This window comes from Mercenaria mercenaria, chromosome 9 (genome assembly GCF_021730395.1).
Source record: "Mercenaria mercenaria strain notata chromosome 9, MADL_Memer_1, whole genome shotgun sequence".
In the NCBI taxonomy this organism is placed as follows: domain Eukaryota; kingdom Metazoa; phylum Mollusca; class Bivalvia; order Venerida; family Veneridae; genus Mercenaria; species Mercenaria mercenaria.
Window position 1 is genome coordinate 31,691,981 of NC_069369.1, and position 22,321 is coordinate 31,714,301.

The 22,321-nt window shown below is 35.6% G+C and overlaps 1 protein-coding gene and 3 pseudogenes across 1 annotated transcript; 1 reads left to right on the plus strand and 3 right to left on the minus strand.

The window, feature by feature from the left end:
* Nucleotides 1-215: 215 nt before the first annotated feature.
* LOC128559451 (uncharacterized) lies at nt 216-10,363 on the minus strand. Its single transcript, XM_053551157.1, has 2 exons — nt 9,767-10,363; nt 216-3,487 (listed from the first exon to the last, which is right to left on the minus strand). The coding sequence occupies exon 2, from the start codon at nt 2,949-2,951 to the stop codon at nt 1,893-1,895; it is 1,059 nt and encodes a 352-aa protein (XP_053407132.1). The 5' UTR covers nt 2,952-3,487; nt 9,767-10,363; the 3' UTR covers nt 216-1,892.
* LOC128559725 (5S ribosomal RNA) lies at nt 3,916-4,026 on the minus strand (annotated as a pseudogene).
* A 487-nt stretch (nt 10,364-10,850) lies between the features above and the next one.
* LOC128559723 (U1 spliceosomal RNA) lies at nt 10,851-11,023 on the minus strand (annotated as a pseudogene).
* A 9,035-nt stretch (nt 11,024-20,058) lies between these two features.
* Nucleotides 20,059-20,184, plus strand: LOC123548183 (U1 spliceosomal RNA; annotated as a pseudogene).
* The last annotated feature ends 2,137 nt before the right edge of the window (nt 20,185-22,321 follow it).

The following is a 22,321-nucleotide window of genomic DNA, read 5'->3' on the forward strand; positions in this document are numbered from 1 at the left end:
GGCTTTTCATTACTATCAATTAAGTTTGTTTTACTTCTGATGATTCTACCTTTTGTATTTTCAGACTCTTTTTTTTTTATTTTGTTTTAGTTTTTTATCAAAATGTCATTTTTTTCTTGTAAATTTTCTGATTTTTGATATCTGTTTCTTAATTTCTTTATTTTTAAATGCATCTCTTTATTTTTACTTTTACTAAAATCAGTACAAAATTCTTTTATTAAAATTTTCATGTTATCCCACCATTCTAATGTATACTTTGTTGTTTTGGAAATCACTTGCCAATAAAATTCAAAACTTGATATAAAATTCTCATCTTCTAAAATACTATTGTTTAATTTCCAATAGGAATTGCCAAAAGTAATGTTGTCATTTATTTTTAACTGTAAAGACACAAAGTCATGATCTGAAAAAGTACAAGGTAATGATGAACAATTTAAAATATTTTCTTTGATACAATTTGAAATATAAATTCTGTCTAATCTGCAGCCTATAAGGTTATTAGTACAATTATTCATCCAAGTAACAGATTTTTTATTTGGATACAGATACCGAAATGTGTCTAACAGCTTATATTTTTTGATAATGGATGAAAATATTTTTGAACTATTAGTTCCTCTATCTAAATTACCTCCAATCTTATCAATTTTAGTGTTAAAAACAAAGTTAAAATCTCCAGTGACTATCAAATGGCTAGATGTAACAAACTGTGGGATGATATTTTCAAAGAATTCATTTCTATCTGTTTCTATGACTGGTGCATAGATATTACATAAACGAAAATTTTGTTCATCTATTTTAAAATCAACATATATAAATCTACCATCAAAATCAGTTTGGTAGTTTGTAAATAGAACATTCGGATTGATGAAAATGACTGCAACTCCCGATTTATTATTTTGACCATAACTCCAAATTATTTTGTTTTCATACTGTAATTTTCTTTCTACAGATTTAGCTAAAAAATAATTATCTATATGGGTTTCTTGTAGGCAAAGTATATCAATGTTGTTTGAAAGGATATATGTTTTAAGACTACTAATTTTTTCTTTGGATCTCAATCCATTTATATTTAATGTATATATTTTAAATTCTGTCATTTTGAATTAATGAGTGAAAAATTACATGTATAACGTTACTAAATATAGTTATTTTAGCAAAGGGAAATAACATTTGCATGTATTCTGGCTTATAAGGATATAACAGAGTTACGTTTACTAATTCTAAAAATAATTCAATGTAAAGGTCACAGTAGTGTCTTATTTTATCAATAGTATATAATTTAAACTCGAAATGTAAAGTTAACGCTATCAGGTAGTATTGGAAAATTATAAACGCGTATACAGTAATTCGTTTTCCGATATTGGAAATTTGAACAAAAGGGTTATTATGTATTTGTCCGTCTGTATCTAAAAGGTTTAAATCAATAATTATAGGAGTTAAATCTAGCGTAGGTAGACTAGTATTTAGTGTAGTTGTATATCGGACATGTTTATATAGGTATAATTGTATAGTAGTGGCATAGTTAAATCGTGTATTGATAAAGTATTGAATACTGATTTCGTGTTCACGGATTATAGGTGGTTTACATATATCGATCGGGTTTGTATTATAGATAGGAATGTTATAAAAATTAGACACTTTACAGATATATACATGTACTAAAATATTTGTTTTCTTTTTCAGTTTTGTACCAGACATATAGAAGGTAGGTATGTACCAGTAGGTAAGTATATAACCGAATTTAACAAACGTTATAACTGTTTTAAATAGTGAAATCGCTATTCTAGATTCATAGTCCATAGTATGATTCCGTTCGTTTCCAACCGTTTCTTTATTTTGCCAGTCCATTGTTCTTAATTCACAGTCCATTTTTAGTTCATTATCTTATCAGTTTACCTTTGAACATTTTGCAGATCGAGGAGGCCGTCCATGACACCGTCCAGTGCTCCATGCTCACCGGATGAGTCTTCGATCTCAAGATCATCAGACTCACCGTCAAGCACAGAGTAGGGGTTCGAAACCTCCACACTGGCCGCTGTCACAGACTGCCTCATCGTTTTCAAAGGGGGAAAAGCTTGTTTAAAAGAATCCTGTACCTCGTGCTCTTCTTCTGTTTCGTGATGGTTCCTCTTTGTCCTCTGTGAAGCTGTTTCCATCTCCACTGATGTTTCTTCTTTACCGGTTACTGTCTCCGACTCTGAGTCTGTGTCTGAATCGGTATCGCTAAGGTTGACTGTTCTCTGTTCATCTTTGGACGGTTCCTTCTTCTTTGTTTCATGCCCTGTCTCAGACTTTGCCGCTTCTGCAAAACTTTTTAGTACTTTGTAATAGTCATCATTATGTTGTCTTTTACCGTAACATTCGTTTCTGTAATGTCCTACTGTCAAACATTTTAAACAGAGAGGAGGTCTTCCTGGGACAGTAAGGAGAGCTTTGCTGCCACATTCAAACCGTAGTAAATGTGGCAGCTTAGCTCTCTCTATGTCTGATAGTTCCATTTTGGCAACCCTGACTCCAGATTTGAAGTAGACTGCATCAACCTTGATGCTGCTGTCTTCCACTGAAATGACCTTTCCAAAAGGTCTCAACATAGCTTCTACTAGTTTGTTGGTAGCGTACACTGGCAACCAGTGGACTCTTACAAAAACAATTTGTTTTCCACAGGCTACTATTGAAATTTTCTTCTTATTTATTTCAAAATCTTGTTTTCCTTGTAAATTATTTATAGAGGTAGAATTTTTGAAAACAACACTGACCTCTTTGTCGGATTGTCCTTTCGATATTGTTTCCACTTCTGTATGACTGATTTTACTCTTCTTCAGGATTTCAACCACGTCAGCGACTGTCACATTCCCATAAAAGTTGGAATTCTGAAATTTGACTGTCCTGCCTAACACATCTTTGTCTAACAGGAACTCGCACAAGGCGGGACACTCTACAACTGGTTCCATGATCGATACTGAAAAGATACTATAAAATTCTGATTAGTAGAGGTGCCGTTGATCACGGTGGCCTCTGTACCAGGTAAGTATGCTTGACTTGTGCAGCATGACGGCTTAAGTACAACCGACTAATAAACATTCCGGCGGTGACTGATCACACAGGTCCACTCCGAACGCCCGACCCGGCTACGCGTACAGCACTCAGCTACTTACAAAGGTCCGCCATTGACAGAAGTAAATCCGCTTTTAAACCCGCCAGAACGCGGATTCGGGCACATTTCCGCGGTGGGGCTGGTGACCGACGTACAGAAAACGTATTCCCATAAAATATGTGCGTCTTACACATCTTCATTCACTTGAAATCGAGTAAAAAATCAAAGTTTCCTACCTACATCATTCATATTCGGCTTCCCGCGTCGGATACAGCGTCAGTTACCATGGGGCTGGAGACAATGGTGTGACGTCATTTCCGGGATTCGCTAACTTCAGTTCGAAGTTCGCGCCCGGACCGGCGACACCGTGTTGCGCAAACACCCGTCCTGCCCCTGTAATGTGCAGAAAATCAAAATCATGGGTTGGAATAGCTACCTGGCGGGTGTCGGCTCCCTACAAATATGTTGGAATAATGTTTACATCTAAAAAGAAGAAAAAAATCAATACGTTTACGCTGTACCGTGTCCGGTTAATAGAGAACATGTATAATAAAATTCAAAACTCCGCTTCCATATTGAAACTCTCTCGCCGCTGTCTACTGTCAAAAAAGGGGTGCTTACCAAAAAGATACTGACTAAATGGCGACCAGTGCAGATCTTGATCGGACTGCACGGATTTGCAGGCTGATCATGATATACACTGGTCGCATAGGCAGAATCACTTGCCGCCAGCAGGCTAAAAGCTGATTAAGCCATATATCTATGAGAAAAAGGAGCAATTCTAAATAAAAATAGTAAAAATATCTTTGAAAAAAAATAAAAGTCTACGGCACCCGGTATTCCCAGGCGGTCACCCATCCAAGTACTAACCGGGCTCGACGTTGCTTAACTTCGGTGATCGGACGTGTTTTCAACGTGATATGGCTGTAGACATTTGATGTACTCTTTCAACGCCTTATATACAAAAACAAGCTCACCAAGGGACATAAGATTATGAAGATTTAACCGCCTCGATAGCCTAGTGGTAGAGCGTCCGCTTCGAGTGCGGGAGGTCGCGGGTTCGATCCCCGGCCGCGTCATACCAAAGACATTAAAAATGGTACCAGTGGCTCACTTGCTTGGCGCTCAGCATTAAAAGGGCAGAAACTGGCCTCTTCTCTCATACCCTCGTGGCGATGGATTCCATCAGGAATGAGGTGTCGAGAGTGATTAATATCAGTTGCAGAACTTCCTTCACAATCGACCTAAAATAAATTATGTATAAACTAAGGGACATAACTGCTACTTCGCTTCCTGTTCCTTTTCTTTTTCTTTTTTTCCTTTACCAAAATTAATACGCGACACATTGAAACTCATTTTCTTATTTTCTTCATTCTATTATTTTGCATGCGTATCTATTTCTTTCTCGTTTATCCATGCGCACACCCCCGCCGCCAGCCACCACTTCACCGCCCCAGCCCTTCCTGATCCCCATCAACAGCCGCCCGACAGTGATGTGGCACACTGGCATATGCCAAGGCACTCTGAGAAACACACTCCGGTTCAGGTTCGAGCCTGTCACACAAATCGTGCACAGTACATCATCTGCTAACATTGAACATGTATAACTATAATTTTTAAGACTGGGGTTAGCGCGATAACAGACCCCAACACTAATAAATTGCGTACCCGAGTTACCCACATTAGGGGTAATCGCAGGCTTCAGCCCAACCGAAGTGCAATGGAAGGACCTCTTCCTGGAGGCACTTTTTTTTCCATAAGATTTATTCACTTTATTTACAGATAAAAACCCCACTGTATAGCAGTGGGACCCGGTTTAAAAGACTTAGTTAACAATTAACAACAAATTATAGTATATAATTACAATCTACACCTGCCACTCCCGCACGCACGTTTGCTATAAAAATATGGGATCTCTTCACTATGTGGATAATTCTTTTCTGCTAGAGTTGCATTATATTTTCTTAAATGAAAACCTAGCCAATATTTGGCGAAATAAAACCAAGGTATTGAACAGTTGATATCATGTTCTGGAATAATGCCAGCTGAAATATAATATAAAATCTTTGAAAAGGCTAAAGAGTTTAGCACAGTACTTTTGCCTTTAAACGAAATACAGTTTGAAGAAATATAATTCAGTGTATTGGTAAATTTTAGAAAATGTTTGTGCCAAATTTCATCACTGTTAATATTATATCCAAAATAATATCCTAAAAGTTTACAATTTTGTACCCATGATATGCCAAAAGGATGATCTGATCTATTTTTCCATTTACCAAGATATAGGCCATTTGATTTCCTATAATTAATTTTTGAACCAGAAACCTTTTGAAATAATTCAACTTCATGAAAGAATGTCTTTATGGACAAATTGTCTGTTAAAATTGTAGTATTATCATCTGCATATAATGACATCTTGACCTCGAACTTACCGCCTGGAACTTTTATACCTTTTATATCGGGATGATCTTGAATTTTCTTTGCGAATGGTTCGAGACATAATACATAGAGCAAAGGTGACAACGAACAGCCTTGACGTACTGAACGTGTAAGAATAAAGGGGTCTGAAATATGATTATTTACTATAACACTAGATTGAATGTCTTTGTATAATACTTTTATCCACTGAATGAAAGTTTTGTCAAAATTAAAAGCTTGTAATGTATCAAAGAGATAGGACCATGACACTCTATCAAAGGCTTTTTCTTGATCTAAATTGATAAAACAGGCATTTAATTGTTTTTGTTCTACATAGTCGAAAATATTACGTAACAAATGGATATTGTCAAAAATAGATCTACCTTGAATTGAACAAGTCTGACTGATTCCAATAATGTTTGGTAAAACTTTACTTAAACGATTTGAGAATATTTTGGATAAAATTTTTCTATCAATATTTAATAGGGATATAGGCCTATAATTTTTCATTGGGAGAGGGTTATTCTTATCTTTGCATATCAATGTTATATAGGACAATTTTTGTGAAGGGGACATCTCGCCGTTTTTAAAACATATTTCAAAAATTTTATGTAATATATTTCCAAATAAATGGAAAAACTTTATGTAAAAAAGTGATGATAGTCCATCACTACCTGGTGATTTAGTTGAGTCCATTTCTTTTAATGTACTGAGAATTTCAGATTTTTCTATTGGCCTATTTAGGAAATAATTATCACTATCTGTTACTTGTGGAAGATTGTTTAGAAAAAGAGAATTTAAATTTGAGTCTACAGGTTCTTCAGTATACAATTTTTTATAAAAGTTTCTAAAACTATTTAGAATGTCAAGTGAACTGTCTTTAATAATGTTATCTTCTTCAATTTTATAAATAGTCTTCTCTACACTTCTTGACTGTTCAAAGTTACAAAAAAATTTAGAAGGGTTTTCATTACTATCAATTAAGTTTGTTTTACTTCTGATGAGTCTGCCTTTTGTATTTTCAGACTCTATTTGTTTTAGTTTTATCAAAATGTCATTTTTTTCTTGTAAATTTTCAGATTTTTGATATCTGTTTCTTAATTTCTTTATTTTTAAATACATCTCTTTATTTTTACTTTTACTAAAATCAGTACAAAATTCTTTTATTAAAATTTTCATGTTATCCCACCATTGTAATGTATATCTTGATGTTTTTGAAATAAGTTGACAATAAAATTCAAAACTTGAAGTAAAATTTTCATCTTCTAAAATACTGTTATTCAATTTCCAATGAGATTTGCCAAATGTAATTTTGTCATTTATTTTTAACTGTAAAGATACAAGGTAATATTGAACAATTTAAAATGTTTTCTTTCATGTAATTTGAAATATAAAATCTGTCTAATCTGCAACCTATCAAGTTATTATTACAATTATTTAACCAAGTGACTGATTTTTTTTCTGGATGAAGATAACGGTAAGTATCTAACAATTTATATTTCTTAATGATAGATGTAAATATTTTTGAGCCTGAAGTGCATCTAAATTACCACCTATTTTTAAAATTTATCTATCTTAGTGTTGAAAACAAAATTAAAATCTCCGCATACCAATAATTGATGAGATGTAACTAAATTTGGTATAATGTTTTCGAAAAACTCATTTCTATCTGTTTCTATAACTGGTGCATAAATATTACATAAACGGAAATTTTGTCCATCTATTTTAAGGTCTACATATATGAATCTATCATCAAAATCGGTTTGGTAATTTGTAAATAGAATATTTGGATTGATAAAAATGACTGCAACACCCGATTTATTATTTTGACCATAGCTCCAAGTAATTTTGTTTTCATACTGTAATTTTCTTTCAATAGATTTAGCTAAAAATAATTATCTATATGAGTTTCTTGTAGGCAAAGAATATCTATATTGTTTGATAAGATATATGTATTAAGACTATTTTCTTTATTTTTGGATCTTAATCCATTTATATTTAACGTATATATATTATAGCCTGTCATTTAAGAAGTGTGTATGAACATTTTACATGTATAACGTTACTAATTATAGTTATTTCAACAAAGGGAAATAACATTATAAGGTATTCTGATTCGTATAGATATAACTGAGTTATGTTTACTAGTTCTAAAAATAATTCAATGTGAAGGTCAAAGTAGTATTTTATTTTACCAATAGTATATAATTTAAACTTGAAATGTAAAGCGAACGCTTTCAGGTAGTATTGGAAATTTATAAAATTGCAAACAGTAATCCGTTTTCCAATATTGGATTTTTGAACAAAGGGGTTATTATGTATTTGTCCGTCTGTATCGTAAAGGTTTAAATGAAGGAATATCGGATTAAAATCTAGCGTAGGTAAACTAGTATTTAGTGTAGGTAGATATTGTACATGTTTATATAGGTATAACTGTGTAATATTGATATAGGTAATCTGTGTTTTGATAAGGTATCGGGTATTGGATAGATTGCTTTTATCGATTGAGTTTGTGTAGAGGAAAAGAATGTTACTAATGTTTGACGTTTTATATAGATATACATGTACTAATATTTTCAATTGATTTTTCAGTTTTACAACAAGACTATCAGAATTTGGTAAGTATAAATCAGTAAGTATAATTAGCATGTATATTTATAAACATATTAGACAGGCAATAAACATAAATTGTATTTAATGATAAACTCGTTTTTCTATACTCATAGTCCATTGAACATTTCGGTTTGTTTCCAGCTATATTCATTTTGTAGAATCTTTATCCTAATCTTGTCGATAAACCAGTCTTATTATTTTTCATCCTGTAGGTCAAGGAGACCCTCCATGATTCCGTACAGCACTCCGTTGCTATCCGGAGAGTCCTGGATCCCTAGATTCGAAGATTCTCCGTCTACCACAGAATAGGGGTTATAAACCTCTATACTGTCCGGTAACTTGGAGGGCCTCGACGCCTTCAAAGGAGGAAAATTTGCATTAAAAGAATCCTGTACCTGTGAGTCTTTCTGTCTCTTTGTCCCTCTTGAGCTAGATTCCATGTCCATGTTTTTGTTCTCATCATCATCTGTATCACTTTCCTCACTCTCCTCACTCAGCATGATTTCTTCTTCTTCATCTTTCTTGTTTTCTGTTCTTTTTTCCTCATCCCCTTTCAGTTGTTCTCCAATAGTCTTCAAATTCTTCTTCTTCTTCCTTTCTTGTTCTGCGGCTATCTTTTCTGTAAAAACTTTTTGCATTGTTAGGTATTAATCTGAGTATTGGGATTCTCCATTACATTGATTTTTCATATGTCCGACCTTATAGCATTTGAGGCAGAGTGGCGGCCTCGCTGGCATAGTAATTAATGCTTTACTGCCGCATTCAAATTTTAGAAGATGTTGAATATTACTTTTTTCTGTCTCATTTACTTATAGCCTAACAATTCTCACACCTGAGGTGAATTTTGTTTTGTTGATTTCCATAGCAGAATTTTCTACAGATATAACAATCCCGTAGGCTGACATGATCGCATCTACAAGTATATTTGAGGCGAACACTGGTAGCCAGTGTATCCTCAAAGTGACGATCTGACTTCCTTTCTTAGTAACTACGATGCTTTTATTCATGACTGTGAACATTTTTGAGTCGCAATCTTTTTAACTGTGTCTAAGGAACGAAAACCGACATTTACGTCTTTTTCCGATATCCCTTTGGAAAAACATGTCACTTCACTCGGTGGTATGTCTAGCTGTTTCAGAATTTCCACTACATCAAACATGGAAATATGTCCGTAATGCAAGCTGTTTTGGAAGGTCACAGTTCTTTCCAACACTTCTACGTCCAAAAGATCTTGGCAAAGCGCCGGTAATTCTACTACAACATTCAACATACTGAAATCGAAACCGAGATACATTTTACAAAAAGGTACCGAAATCACGGTGGCCTCTGTACCAGGTAAGTATGCTTGACTTGTGCAGCATGACGGCTTAAGTACAACCGACTAATAAACATTCCGGCGGTGACTGATCACACAGGTCCACTCCGAACGCCCGACCCGGCTACGCGTACAGCACTCAGCTACTTACAAGGGTCCGCCATTGACAGCAGTAAATCCGCTTTTAAACCCGCCAGAACGCGGATTCGGGCACATTTCCGCGGTGGGGCTGGTGACCGACGTACAGAAAACGTATTCCCATAAAATATGTGCGTCTTACACATCTTCATTCACTTGAAATCGAGTAAAAAATCAAAGTTTCCTACCTATATCCTTCATATTCGGCTTCCCGCGTCGGATACAGCGTCAGTTACCATGGGGCTGGAGACAATGGTGTGACGTCATTTCCGGGATTCGCTAACTTCAGTTCGAAGTTCGAGCCCGGACCGGCGACACCGTCCTGCGCAAACACCCGTCCTGCCCCTGTAATGTGCAGAAAATCAAAATTATGGGTGGGAATAGCTACCTGGGGGGTGTCGGCTCGCTACACATACGTTGGAATAATGTTTACATCTAAAAAGAAAAAAAAAATCAGTACGTTTACGCTGTACCGTGTCCGGTTAATAGAGAACATGTATAATAAAATTCAAAACTCCGCTTCCATATTGAAACTCTCTCGCCGCTGTCTACTGTCAAAAAAGGGGTGCTTACCAAAAAGATACTGACTAAATGGCGAGCAGTGCAGATCTTGATCGGACTGCACGGATGTGCAGGCTGATCATGATCTACACTGCTCGCATAGGCAGAATCACTTGCCGCCAGCAGGCTAAAGGCTGATTAGGCCATTATATCTATGAGAAAAAGGAGCAATTCTAAATAAAAACAGTAAAAATGTCTTTGAAAAAAAATAAAAGTCTACGGCACTCATCCAAGTACTAACCGGGCTCGACGTTGCTTAACTTCGGTGATCGGACGAGAACCGGTGTTTTCAACGTGATATGGCCGTAGACATTTGATGTACTCTTTCAACGCCTTATATACAAAAACAAGCTCACCAAGGGACATAACTGCTACTTCGCTTCCTGTTCCTTTTCTTTTTCTTTTTTTCATTTACCAAAATTAATACGCGAACAATGCTACACACATTGAAACTCATTTTCTTATTTTCTTCATTCTATTATTTTGCATGCGTATCTATTTCTTTCTCGTTTATCCATGCGCACACCCCCGCCGCCAGCTACCACTTCACCGCCCCAGCCCTTCCTGATCCCCATTAAACAGCCGCCCGACAGTGATGTGGTACACTGGCATATGCCAAGGCACTCTGAGAAACACACTCCGGTTCAGGTTCGAGCCTGTCATACAAATCGTGTATGCTAACATTGAACATGTATAACTATAATTTTAAGACAGGGGTTAGCGCGAACGCAGACCCCCACACTAATAAATTGCGTACCCGAGTTACCCACATTAGGGGTAATCGCAGGCTTCAGCCCAACCGAAGTGCAATGGAAGGGCCTCTTCCTGGAGGCACTTTTTTTTGTTTTTCATAAGATTTATTCACTTTATTTACAGATAAAAAACCCCACTGTATAGCAGTGGGACCCGGTTTAAAAGACTTAATTAACAATTAACAAATTATTATAATATATAATCACAATCTACACCTGCCACTCCCGCACGTGCGTGACGCCCACGTTCATGTGTTGTCGCACATAAAAGTGGGTTCACGCACGAACGGGAGGCCTTAACCTTAAACATATATAAAATAGTAATGATGAAATCACTCTTGATTATAATGTCTTTTTTTTTACACTTTTCACTTTTCCGTTGTGTTTCTGGACGTTTAGAAATGTTCATATTTAACAGTATGTGAATTGACATATTTTCCATATTGTGATAATTGTTTAAAGGCAGGTGTAATTAATTAAACAATATAATAGAGAATAACTGGGTTTACAATAATGTTAGTAATCATACATAAATGAAGACAAAGTTTCTGTTACTTTTATATGCCAATTATTGTACTTTTGGAACACGTTTATAAATTCATTTTGAGTATATATGATATAATTTTCAAAACAATTTAGAAAATACAGTACTAATATATCACTTAAATAAAAGATTCCAAATTAGACTCCTATACAAATAAAAACGTGAGGTGTGAGCGCTACAATCGCACAAGCCCGAGATCCCAGACCGGGTAAAATCCACAATCTCGGGATTACGCGAGAGCAGGCACAAACCCAGCGCCACCGTATTGGTGTAAGACTCAGGTGAGTCACGGCCAGTAGCACACCCAGACGGCTGCTCAGAAGCCTGCAAGAAGCAGCCGGCCCGGTGTACCACCTTCGCAACTCACATGACAAACGTGTTGAAAGAAAGACGAAAGAATTAAAATTTTGAAAAGGTGAAACTTTATCTTAAAAAAGAAAGATTAGGTAAAAAAATCAAAGCATCTTTATATCTTGCAAACCCATTCCTGAAAGTAGAAGAAAACTATTTCAATATTTAAAATATGAAAGATTAAATATGTATGAAGACTGTTACATTTTAATTTTAGACAATAATAAGGTTTCTCTAATGACTTTACTAATGATGAAAATGAATGAAATGGTCTCAAACTGACTTACATAAAACTATGAGGATGAATGAAGTATGGTTATGAGTGATATGATATAATGATCCCATAACTGGGTTACATAATACATATGAACTATGAGTGATATGACAATGTATGATAAAGATTTTATATAAGAAATATATTACATTTAATTACAACATATCACAACACTTATATTAGTTCTGTGTTTTGCCGTCTCCATTCCAGGATTTCGTCCTACTCCAAGGAGCATACACTACCTACGGGACAAGGACGCCATCCTGAAACAGAGACAAGAAAAACAAGGCAGTAACATATTTTAAACATATATTCATGAAAATTCCAATTTAAGTTTTGTAACATAGTAATCAATATAACACTTGTTATTAAAACTGAATCCCTGTTCGTTAACAGTACAAAATCCAAACTGTGCCCAATAATTAATGAATGTTATAGTATCTATTCTTTTTCCATCTATTTCTATTCGATTCCGAATGTTATTTAAAAATAATTGAATTACTTGCTCTTTATTAAATGTTTTGTTATTATATTTCACAGAGTTACGTAATGACCATATTAAATATCTCGATTGTGAAAGTACAACCAAACATGTATATTTGATAAAATTATCAAGTGGCGGTAAATCTAAAAATCGAAAGTTTTTTTCTGAAAATTTAATTTTCTTTTCGCTAATGTTTTCTAATAAGAATATAACTACTTTGTTTAATGGTTTGAAAAAGGGACATTCTATAAAAAGATGACTTACAGTTTCTATTCCGTTGCAGAAATAGCAACTTTTAGTTTTGGATATATTTTTACTGTATAAAAAGTAATTTACATACAGAACATCATGAGCAAGTTTATAACACAAGTTTCTGCTAGAGTTGCATTATATTTTCTTAAATGAAAACCTAGCCAATATTTAGCGAAATTAAACTAAGGTGTTGAACAGTTATAAACAACTTTTTGAATATGACTGAGTAATAAAGAATACCATCTTAATCTAATATTGGGTATATTTAAACCTCCATCTTTAAAGGGTAAATATAGGGATTTCCTCGAAATTGGTTCGAAAGAAGAATTCCAAATAAATTTAAAACTAGCTTTTTGAAACATGTTAATATAATGTTCTGGAATAATGCCAGCTGAAATATAATATAAAATCTTTGAAAAGGCTAAAGAGTTTAGCACAGTACTTTTGCCTTTAAACGAAATACAGTTCGAAGAAATGTTATTCAGTGTATTGGTAAATTTTAAAAATTGCTTGTGCCAAATTTCATAATTGTTAATATTATATCCCAAATAATATCCCAAAAGTTTGCAATTTTGTACCCATGATATGCCAAAAGGATGATCTGATCTATTTCTCCATTTACCAAGATATAGGCCATTTGATTTCCTATAATTAATTTTTGAACCAGAAACCTTTTGAAATAATTCAACTTCATGAAAGAATGTCTTTATGGACAAATTGTCTGTTAAAATTGTAGTATTATCATCTGCATATAATGACATCTTGACCTCGAACTTACCACCTGGAACCTTTATACCTTTTATATCAGGATGATCTTGAATTTTCTTTGCGAATGGTTCGAGACATAATACATAGAGCAAAGGTGACAACGAACAGCCCTGACGTACTGAACGTGTAAGAATAAAGGGGTCTGAAATATGATTATTTACTATAACACTAGATTGAATGTCTTTATATAATATTTTTATCCGCTGAATGAAAGTTTTGTCAAAATTAAAAGCTTGTAATGTATCAAAGAGATAGGACCATGACACTCTATCAAAGGCTTTTTCTTGATCTAAATTGATAAAACAGGCATTTAATTGTTTTTGTTCTACATAGTCGAAAATATTACGTAACAAATGAATATTGTCGAAAATAGATCTGCCTTGAATTGAACAGGTCTGACTGATTCCAATAATGTTTGGTAAAACTTTGCTTAAACGATTTGAGAATATTTTGGATAAAATTTTTCTATCAATATTTAATAGGGATATAGGCCTATAATTTTTCATTGGGAGAGGGTTATTCTTATCTTTGCATATCAATGTTATATAGGACAATTTTTGTGAAGGGGACATCTCGCCATTTTTAAAACATGTTTCAAAATTTTCCTGTAATATATTTCCGAATAAATGGAAAAATTTTATATAAAAAAGTGATGATAGTCCATCACTACCAGGTGATTTAGTTGAGTACATTTCTTTTAATGTACTGAGAATTTCAAATTTCTCTATTGGCCTATTTAGAAAATAATTATCATTATCTGTTACTTGTGGAAGATTGTTTAGAAAAAGAGATTTTAAATTTGAGTCTACAGGTTCTTTTGTATACAATTTTTCATAAAAGTTTCTAAAACTATTTAGAATATCAAGTGAACTGTCTTTAATAATGTTATCTTCTTCAATTTTATAAATAGTTTTCTCTACACTTCTTGACTGTTCAAAGTTACAAACAATTTTAGAAGAGTTTTCATTACTATCAATTAAGTTTGTTTTACTTCTAATTACTCTACCTTTTGTATTTTCAGACTCTATTTGTTTTAGTTTTATCAAAATGTCATTTTTTTCTTGTAATTTTTCTGATTTTTGATATCTGTTTCTTAATTTCTTTATTTCTAAATACATTTCTTTATTTTTACTTTTACTAAAATCAATACTAAACTCTTTTATTAAAAGTTTCATGTTATCCCACCATTCTAATGTATATCCTGTTATTTTGGAAATCACTTGCCAATAAAATTCAAAACTTGATATAAAATTCTCATCTTCTAAAGTACTATTGTTTAATTTCCAATAGGAATTGCCAAATGTAATTTTGTCATTTATTTTTAACTGTAAAGACACAAAGTCATGATCTGAAAAAGTACAAGGTAGTGTTGAGCAGTTTAAAATATTTTCTTTTATACAATTTGAAATATAAATTCTGTCTAATCTGCAGCCTATAAGGTTATTGGTAGAATTATTCATCCAAGTAACAGATTTTTGATTTGGATACAGATACCGAAATGTGTCTAAAAGCTTATATTTTTTGATAATGGATGAAAATATTTTTGAACCATTAGTTCCTCTATCTAAATTACCTCCAATCTTATCAATTTTAGCGTTAAAAAACAAAGTTAAAATCTCCAGTGACTATCAAATGGCTAGATGTAACAAATTGTGGGATGATATTTTCAAATAATTCATTTCTATCTGTTTCTGTGACTGGTGCGTAGATATTACATAGACGAAATTTTTGTTCATCTATTGTAAAATCAACATATATAATTCTACCATCAAAAGCAGTTTGGTAATTTGTAAATAGAACATTCGGATTGATGAAAATGACTGCAACTCCCGATTTATTATTTTGACCATAACTCAAATGATTTTGTTTTCATATTGTAATTTTCTTTCAGGTTAAGCTAAAAAGTAATTATCTACATGGGTTTCTTGTAGGCAAAGAATATCAATGTTGTTTGAAAAGATATATGTTTTAAGACTACTAATTTTATCTTTGGATCTCAATCCATTTATATTTAATGTATGTATTTTAAATTCTGTCATATTGAATTAATGATGAGTGAGAAATTACATGTATAACGTTACTAAATATAGTTATTTTTAGCAAAAAGGCTAGAAATCAACAGTTGTTGTAAAATGGGTCGTTTAGGTTTTTACACCCGTTAACTTAAAATCTGACCACGTGAAAATTGACCCCATAGACCTTTTCAACGGGGAAAAATTGACCCGTAAACATTTAAACATCAAATTTTAAATAAAAGGGGTCATTTTCAACGTTGAGTTTGACCCCGTCAACTTTTTAACATTTTTTTTGATAAAAAGATTTTTTTTCAGCTTTGAAAAATGGCCCCACCAACATTTCAACATTTAAATTTTGATAAAATGGGGTCAATTTTTAAATTTTAAAACCGGCTGTACTCCAGTTTAAAACTTCAGTGCATCTTTGATTTGATCAGACTGATAAAATGGGGCAAACACTTGAAGTAATTAACGGAAATAAAATAACGCCTAACCAAACTGATCCAAGCTCCCATTTGCCTTTTACTGTCAAATCGCCGAATGGGGCCCGTCTAACAGCGCTCTTTTTTTTGAAAAAACCCCTTAGAGAATTTCAAATTTTTTGTTGTCGAAAATCTTCCTCTGTGTGTTGCACCAAAAGTCCATCCTATAAAAAGGCAAGGTACCTTTGGTAAAAAGGTCAAAAGGAGTTGTTTCAAACACTTTCTTGTTTATTCTTTTTTATTTTTTTTCAAAAAAAATAAAAATTTTTGATCGTCTGCGTTATTTAAAATTTTGTTTTCTCAAAAACTGTAAAAGGGTAACCATTGAAATTGGAAAACTTTTTCCCTTTTTTACACATTTTTATTCATTGCAAAGGTAACCCTGTGTTTTTGTTTTACAGGGGGAAATCCCTCTTACGCCTTCAGTCCCTTTTTTCTAAATACAATGTAAAAAGGTATTTTCTTCTTTAAGTGGTGACCCCATTTGCTGACTAGGTACTTTAATGATTTTTTTGTTGAGCTATTGCACTTTTTTGACCTTAAATTTTCAGTTGTTTTTTTTTCAATCCAATTTCCCCGTACTTACATAGTATTGACATATCTAACAAAAAAATTTTTGTGATGACCCAAATTTTTTTAACAAGAGGGGGGTAACCCCATCAATGATCTTTTCTAAGATTATTGCCCCTTTTTAAACGCCCGTTGAAAAAATTGGAACGTATTAGGGAAGCCCCTGCGGGCCGGAGTGACGTCCGGGGCATATCTTTTTCTGCATTGGGGGATTTTGATGAAAATTGGGACAGTTGCTCACCATCTAGACGGAGTGTCATGCCAAGAACCCGGGCACTAGGGCTTTTCAGATTTGTGCACCGTGCGTGTGTCTGGATTTGATTGTCCAGACTGTAACTTTGACATGCATGGAGTAAAACTCGTTTTATTTGGGATAAAGTTAACCTCAGTGAGACGGGGTCTGTGCAAACCACAGGTTCCTATCTCGAAGGTTTAAGGTCCCTTAGAGGGCAAAGGTTTAAATATAATGACTATCCGGAGCATTTTTTTTCAGGGAGGATGAATTTTGATGAAGCTTGGCACAATTGTTCACATCAGAACGGGGGTGTCATGCGCAAAACCGGTCCCTAGGCTTAGGTCAAAGGGCACAATTAGAGGGCAAAGTACAAAATGAAAAATTTGTTTGGAGCATTTTTTCTTCATGCATGGAGGGATTTTGATATTACTTTGGGACAAATGTTTAACCCCCGAGAAGTGCTGCCAAGAAAAAGGTCCCTAGGGCTAAGGTCAAGGTCATACTTAGAGGCTAAAGTTCAGAACAGAATAACTGTCCGAAGCATTTTTTCTTCTATGGGGGTTTTGGAACCTTGCACAATTGTACACAAACATGAGACGGAGTGTTATGCCAGGGCCCTTATTTAGAAAATTTCCTTCCTTTGTTGTTACTAAAATATTTTTGGCCTAAAAAAAATTTTTTGTTTCCCGGGAACATGCTCAAAAAAATTAGGGTAGGTAGTCGGAAAAAAATTTTTTTTTTTTAAGGGAGATTTTTGGGAAAATTATTTTTGTGCAAAAGGGAAAAAAATAAGGGGTTTATGCCCTTTTGGCATCGTAAATTTTTTTCTAACTCCTGGGGATGTTTTAAACTAAAAAGTGCAGTTTTTTAAAATTTTTGTAAAAAGTGTAAAAAAATCTAAAGGGCCCTAAAAACTTTTGGGGCGGGGCCAAAAAATTTTGGGAGGTAGGATACCGGAAACAAACAAATTTTTTTTTCGCCTATATTGAAAATTTTTCATTTCTAGTCTAGGGAAAAAAAGGGGATCACTTTTCTGTAGTGCAACATGCATGAACACCCCAATTCTGAGATTATTTTTACCTTCTCTACCTGGTAAGACTTTTTTGTGGACTTGCAATTTTTTTTTTTGGGGGGGGGGGGGGGTTTTTTTTTTAAAAAATAATTCCCTTTGTTTTTACATAAAAACTTACATTTTAACTTTTTTGTAATTTCATATGGAAAACCAAGACCACCTTTTTTTGGTAAGCTAGATTTTTTTTCAATCGAACTGAAACCACTTTACCTGAGTTAAAACAAATAGGGTATTGCCATCCTTTATGCCCCCCATTTATTTTGGGGTCACTGGGCCCGAAAAGAGAAAAAGTTTCGTTTCATAGCTTAAGAACCACAAGTCCAGAATTTTTTAAACTTAGTCGGATGATTGGGCATCAAGTAGTTTACCCTTTTTCGCCAACCATCATTGTCTCTTTGACTTTTCTCCTTCCCCCATTGACTTCTTGCCTATATGACTACTTTGGGGAGCATGCTTTTTTTTCAAAATCATCTTCTAGTTCACCCCTTTGCCCACTTTCAGCTATGAAGTCTGTATTTACCTTGTTCCTGTGGGCATGTCATTGATAAAAAAAATTTTTTTTTATCGTTTTAAATACATAAGCTTTTTTATTTAAATTTAAAATGAATTTCGTTTCGTTAAACTACATAATCTTTTTAAATTTTTTGGGCTTGAATTTTTGTTTATTTTAAAATACATAAATTTTTTGTATTTGATGGATTTAAATAATTTTTACGTATGCTTTAAACTATAGTATTATCAAGGGGGGCGGTATTCCCCCATACTCCTTAAAAGGGATTATTTTTTGTTGTTTCTGAAACTTTAACAAATATTTAAGAAATTTTAAATTTTGTTTTTTTGAATTAAAATATGTAATTGAAATTTGTTTCGTTATTTTTTTAAACATGAGCTGTCAAAATAGGGTTTTATTTTTGGGGCTTCACAACGTTAACCAACAACGTTGTCACAACGTGATACGACCCCATTTTTAGTTTCCAACTTTTTTTTCGACCCCAACACAACGTTAGCCACAACGTTGTCACAACGTAACAAACGTTGTAACAACGTTGTACAACGTTACTGTCTTCCCGGGTATGTCCCTTGGGAGCTTGTTTTTGTATATAAGCGTTGAAAGAGTTTTATCAAATGCTCGGCCATATCACGTTGAAAACACCGGTTTTCGTCCGCCCGAATTAAGCAACGTCGAGCCCCCTTAGTCTTGGGTGGGGACCGCCTGGGAATACCGGGTGCCGTAGACTTTTATTTTTTTTTTCAAAGACATTTTTACTGTTTTTATTTAGAATTGCTCCTTTTTCTCATAGATATAATGGCTTAATCAGCCTTTAGCCTGCTGGCGGCAAGTGATTCTGCCTATGCGAGCAGTGTAGATCATGATCAGCCTGCACATCCGTGCAGTCCGATCAAGATCTGCACTGCTCGACATTTAGTCAGTATCTTTTTGGTAAGCACCCCTTTTTTGACAGTAGACAGCGGCGAGAGAGTTTCAATATGGAAGCGGAGTTTTGAATTTTATTATACATGTTCTCTATTAACCGGAACAGGGTTTACAGCGTAACGTACTGATTTTTTTTCTTTTTTAGTGTAAACTTTTATTCCAACATATGTGTAGCGAGCCGACACCCCCCAGGTAGCTATTCCCACCCATAATTTTGATTTTCTGCACATTACAGGGGCAGGACGGGTGTTTGCGCAGGACGGTGCCCGCCGGTCCGGGCTCGAACTTCGAACTGAAGTTAGCGTACCCCGGAAATGACGTCACACCATTGTCCCCAAAGCCCATGGTATTGACGCTGTACCCGACGCGGGAAGCCGAATATGAAGGTTATAGTAGGAAATTTTGATTTTTTACTCGATTTTAAGTGAATGAAGATGTGAAGACGCACATATTTTATGGAATACGTTTTCTGTACGCGGCACCACCCCACCGCGGAAATGTGCCCGAATCCGCGTTCTGGCGGGTTTAAAAGCGGATTTACTGCTGTCAATGGCGGACCCTTGTAAGTAGCTGAGTGCTGTACGCGTAGCCGGGTCGGGCGTTCGGAGTGGACCTGTGTGATCAGTCACCGCCGGAATGTTTATTGGTCGGTTGTACTTAAGCCGTCATGCTGCACAAGTCAAGCATACTTACCTGGTACAGAGGCCACCGTGATCAACCAGGCGGTGCCTCCAGGAAGAGGCCCTTCCATTGCACTTCGGTTGGGCTGAAGCCTGCGATTACCCCTAATGTGGGTAACTCGGGTACGCGCTAACCCCTGTCTTAAAAATTATAGTTATACATGTTCAATGTGAGCAGATGATGTACTGTGCACGATTTGTGTGACAGGCTCGAACCTGAACCGGAGTGTGTTTCTCAGAGTGCCTTGGCATATGCCAGTGTGCCACATCACTGTCGGGCGGCTGTTGATGGGGATCAGGAAGGGCTGGGGCGGTGAAGTTGTGGATGGCGGCGGGGTGTGCGCATGGATAAACGAGAAAGAAATAAATACGCATTAAGAAAATAAGAAAATGAATTTTAATGTGTGTAGCATTGTTCGCGTATTAATTTTGGTAAATGAAAAAAAGAAAAGGAACAGGAAGCGAAGTAGCAGTTTGTCCCTTGGTGAGTTGTTTTTGTATATAAAGGCGTTGAAAGAGTACATCAAAGGGTCTAACGGCCATATCACGTTTGAAAACACACGTTGAAGTTAAGCAACGTCGAGCCCGGTTAGTACTTGGATGGGTGACCGCCTGGGAATATCGGGTGCCGTAGACTTTTATTTTTTTTCAAAGACATTTTTACTGTTTTTATTTAGAATTGCTCCTTTTTCTCATAGATATATGGCTTAATCAGCCTTTAGCCTGCTGGCGGCAAGTGATTCTGCCTATGCGAGCAGTGTAGATCATGATCAGCCTGCACATCCGTGCAGTCCGATCAAGATCTGCACTGCTCGCCATTTAGTCAGTATCTTTTTGGTAAGCACCCCTTTTTTGACAGTAGACAGCGGCGAGAGAGTTTCAATATGGAAGCGGAGTTTTGAATTTTATTATACATGTTCTCTATTAACCGGACACGGTACAGCGTAAACGTACTGATTTTTTTTTTTCTTTTTAGATGTAAACATTATTCCAACATATGTGTAGCGAGCCGACACCCCCCAGGTAGCTATTCCCACCCATAATTTTGATTTTCTGCACATTACAGGGGCAGGACGGGTGTTTGCGCAGGACGGTGTCGCCGGTCCGGGCTCGAACTTCGAACTGAAGTTAGCGAATCCCGGAAATGACGTCACACCATTGTCTCCAACCCCATGGTAACTGACGCTGTATCCGACGCGGGAAGCCGGATATGAAGGATATAGGTAGGAAACTTTGATTTTACTCGATTTCAAGTGAATGAAGATGTGTAAGAAAACAAGGACAAATATCAAACAGGGAATGCCACGTTCCAAAATCGCAGCCTCTCCAAAACGAAACCTACAGCACGCAGACGTGCACACCACAAACACACACACACACACACACACACACCTTCACACACACAAAGCCAACCTACGAGGACAAAACGAAGAAACAAAGGAACACACACACATACACAAAGCCTACACAAGAGGACAAAACGAACAAACAAAGGAACACAGTGGGGCACCGCTTTGGAACGGTCAGTGGCAAAAACACCACTGGGGAGCTTAAACCGGTTTATGGTGCGCACCCAAGCTACGCACATATTTTATGGGAATACGTTTTCTGTACGTCGGTCACCAGCCCCACCGCGGAAATGTGCCCGAATCCGCGTTCTGGCGGGTTTAAAAGCGGATTTAGTGCTGTCAATGGCGGACGTTTTTAAGTAGCCGAGTGCTGTACGCGTAGCCGGATCGGGCGTTCGGAGTGGACCTGTGTGATCAGTCACCGCCGGAATGTTTATTAGTCGGTTGTACTTAAGCCGTCATGCTGCACAAGTCAAGCATACTTACCTGGAACAGAGGCCACCGTGATCAACGGTACCTCTACTAATCAGAATTTTATAGTATCTTTTCAGAGTCATGGAACCAGTTGTAGAGTATCCCGCCTTGTGCGAGTTCCTGTTAGACAAAGATGTGTTAGGCAGGATAGTCAAATTTCAGAAATCCAGCTTTTATGGGAATGTGACCGTCGTTGACGTGGTCGAAATCCTGAAGAAGAGTAAAACCAGTCATACGGAAGTGGAAGCAATATCGAAAGGACAATCAGACAAAGAGGTCAGTTTTGTTTTCAAGAATTCTACCTCTATAGATAATTTACAAGGAAAACAAGATTTTGAAATAAATAAGAAGAAAATTTCAATGGTAGCCTGTGGAAAACAGATTGTTTTTGTAAGAGTTCACTGGTTGCCTGTGTATGCTACCAACAAACTTGTAGAATCGATGT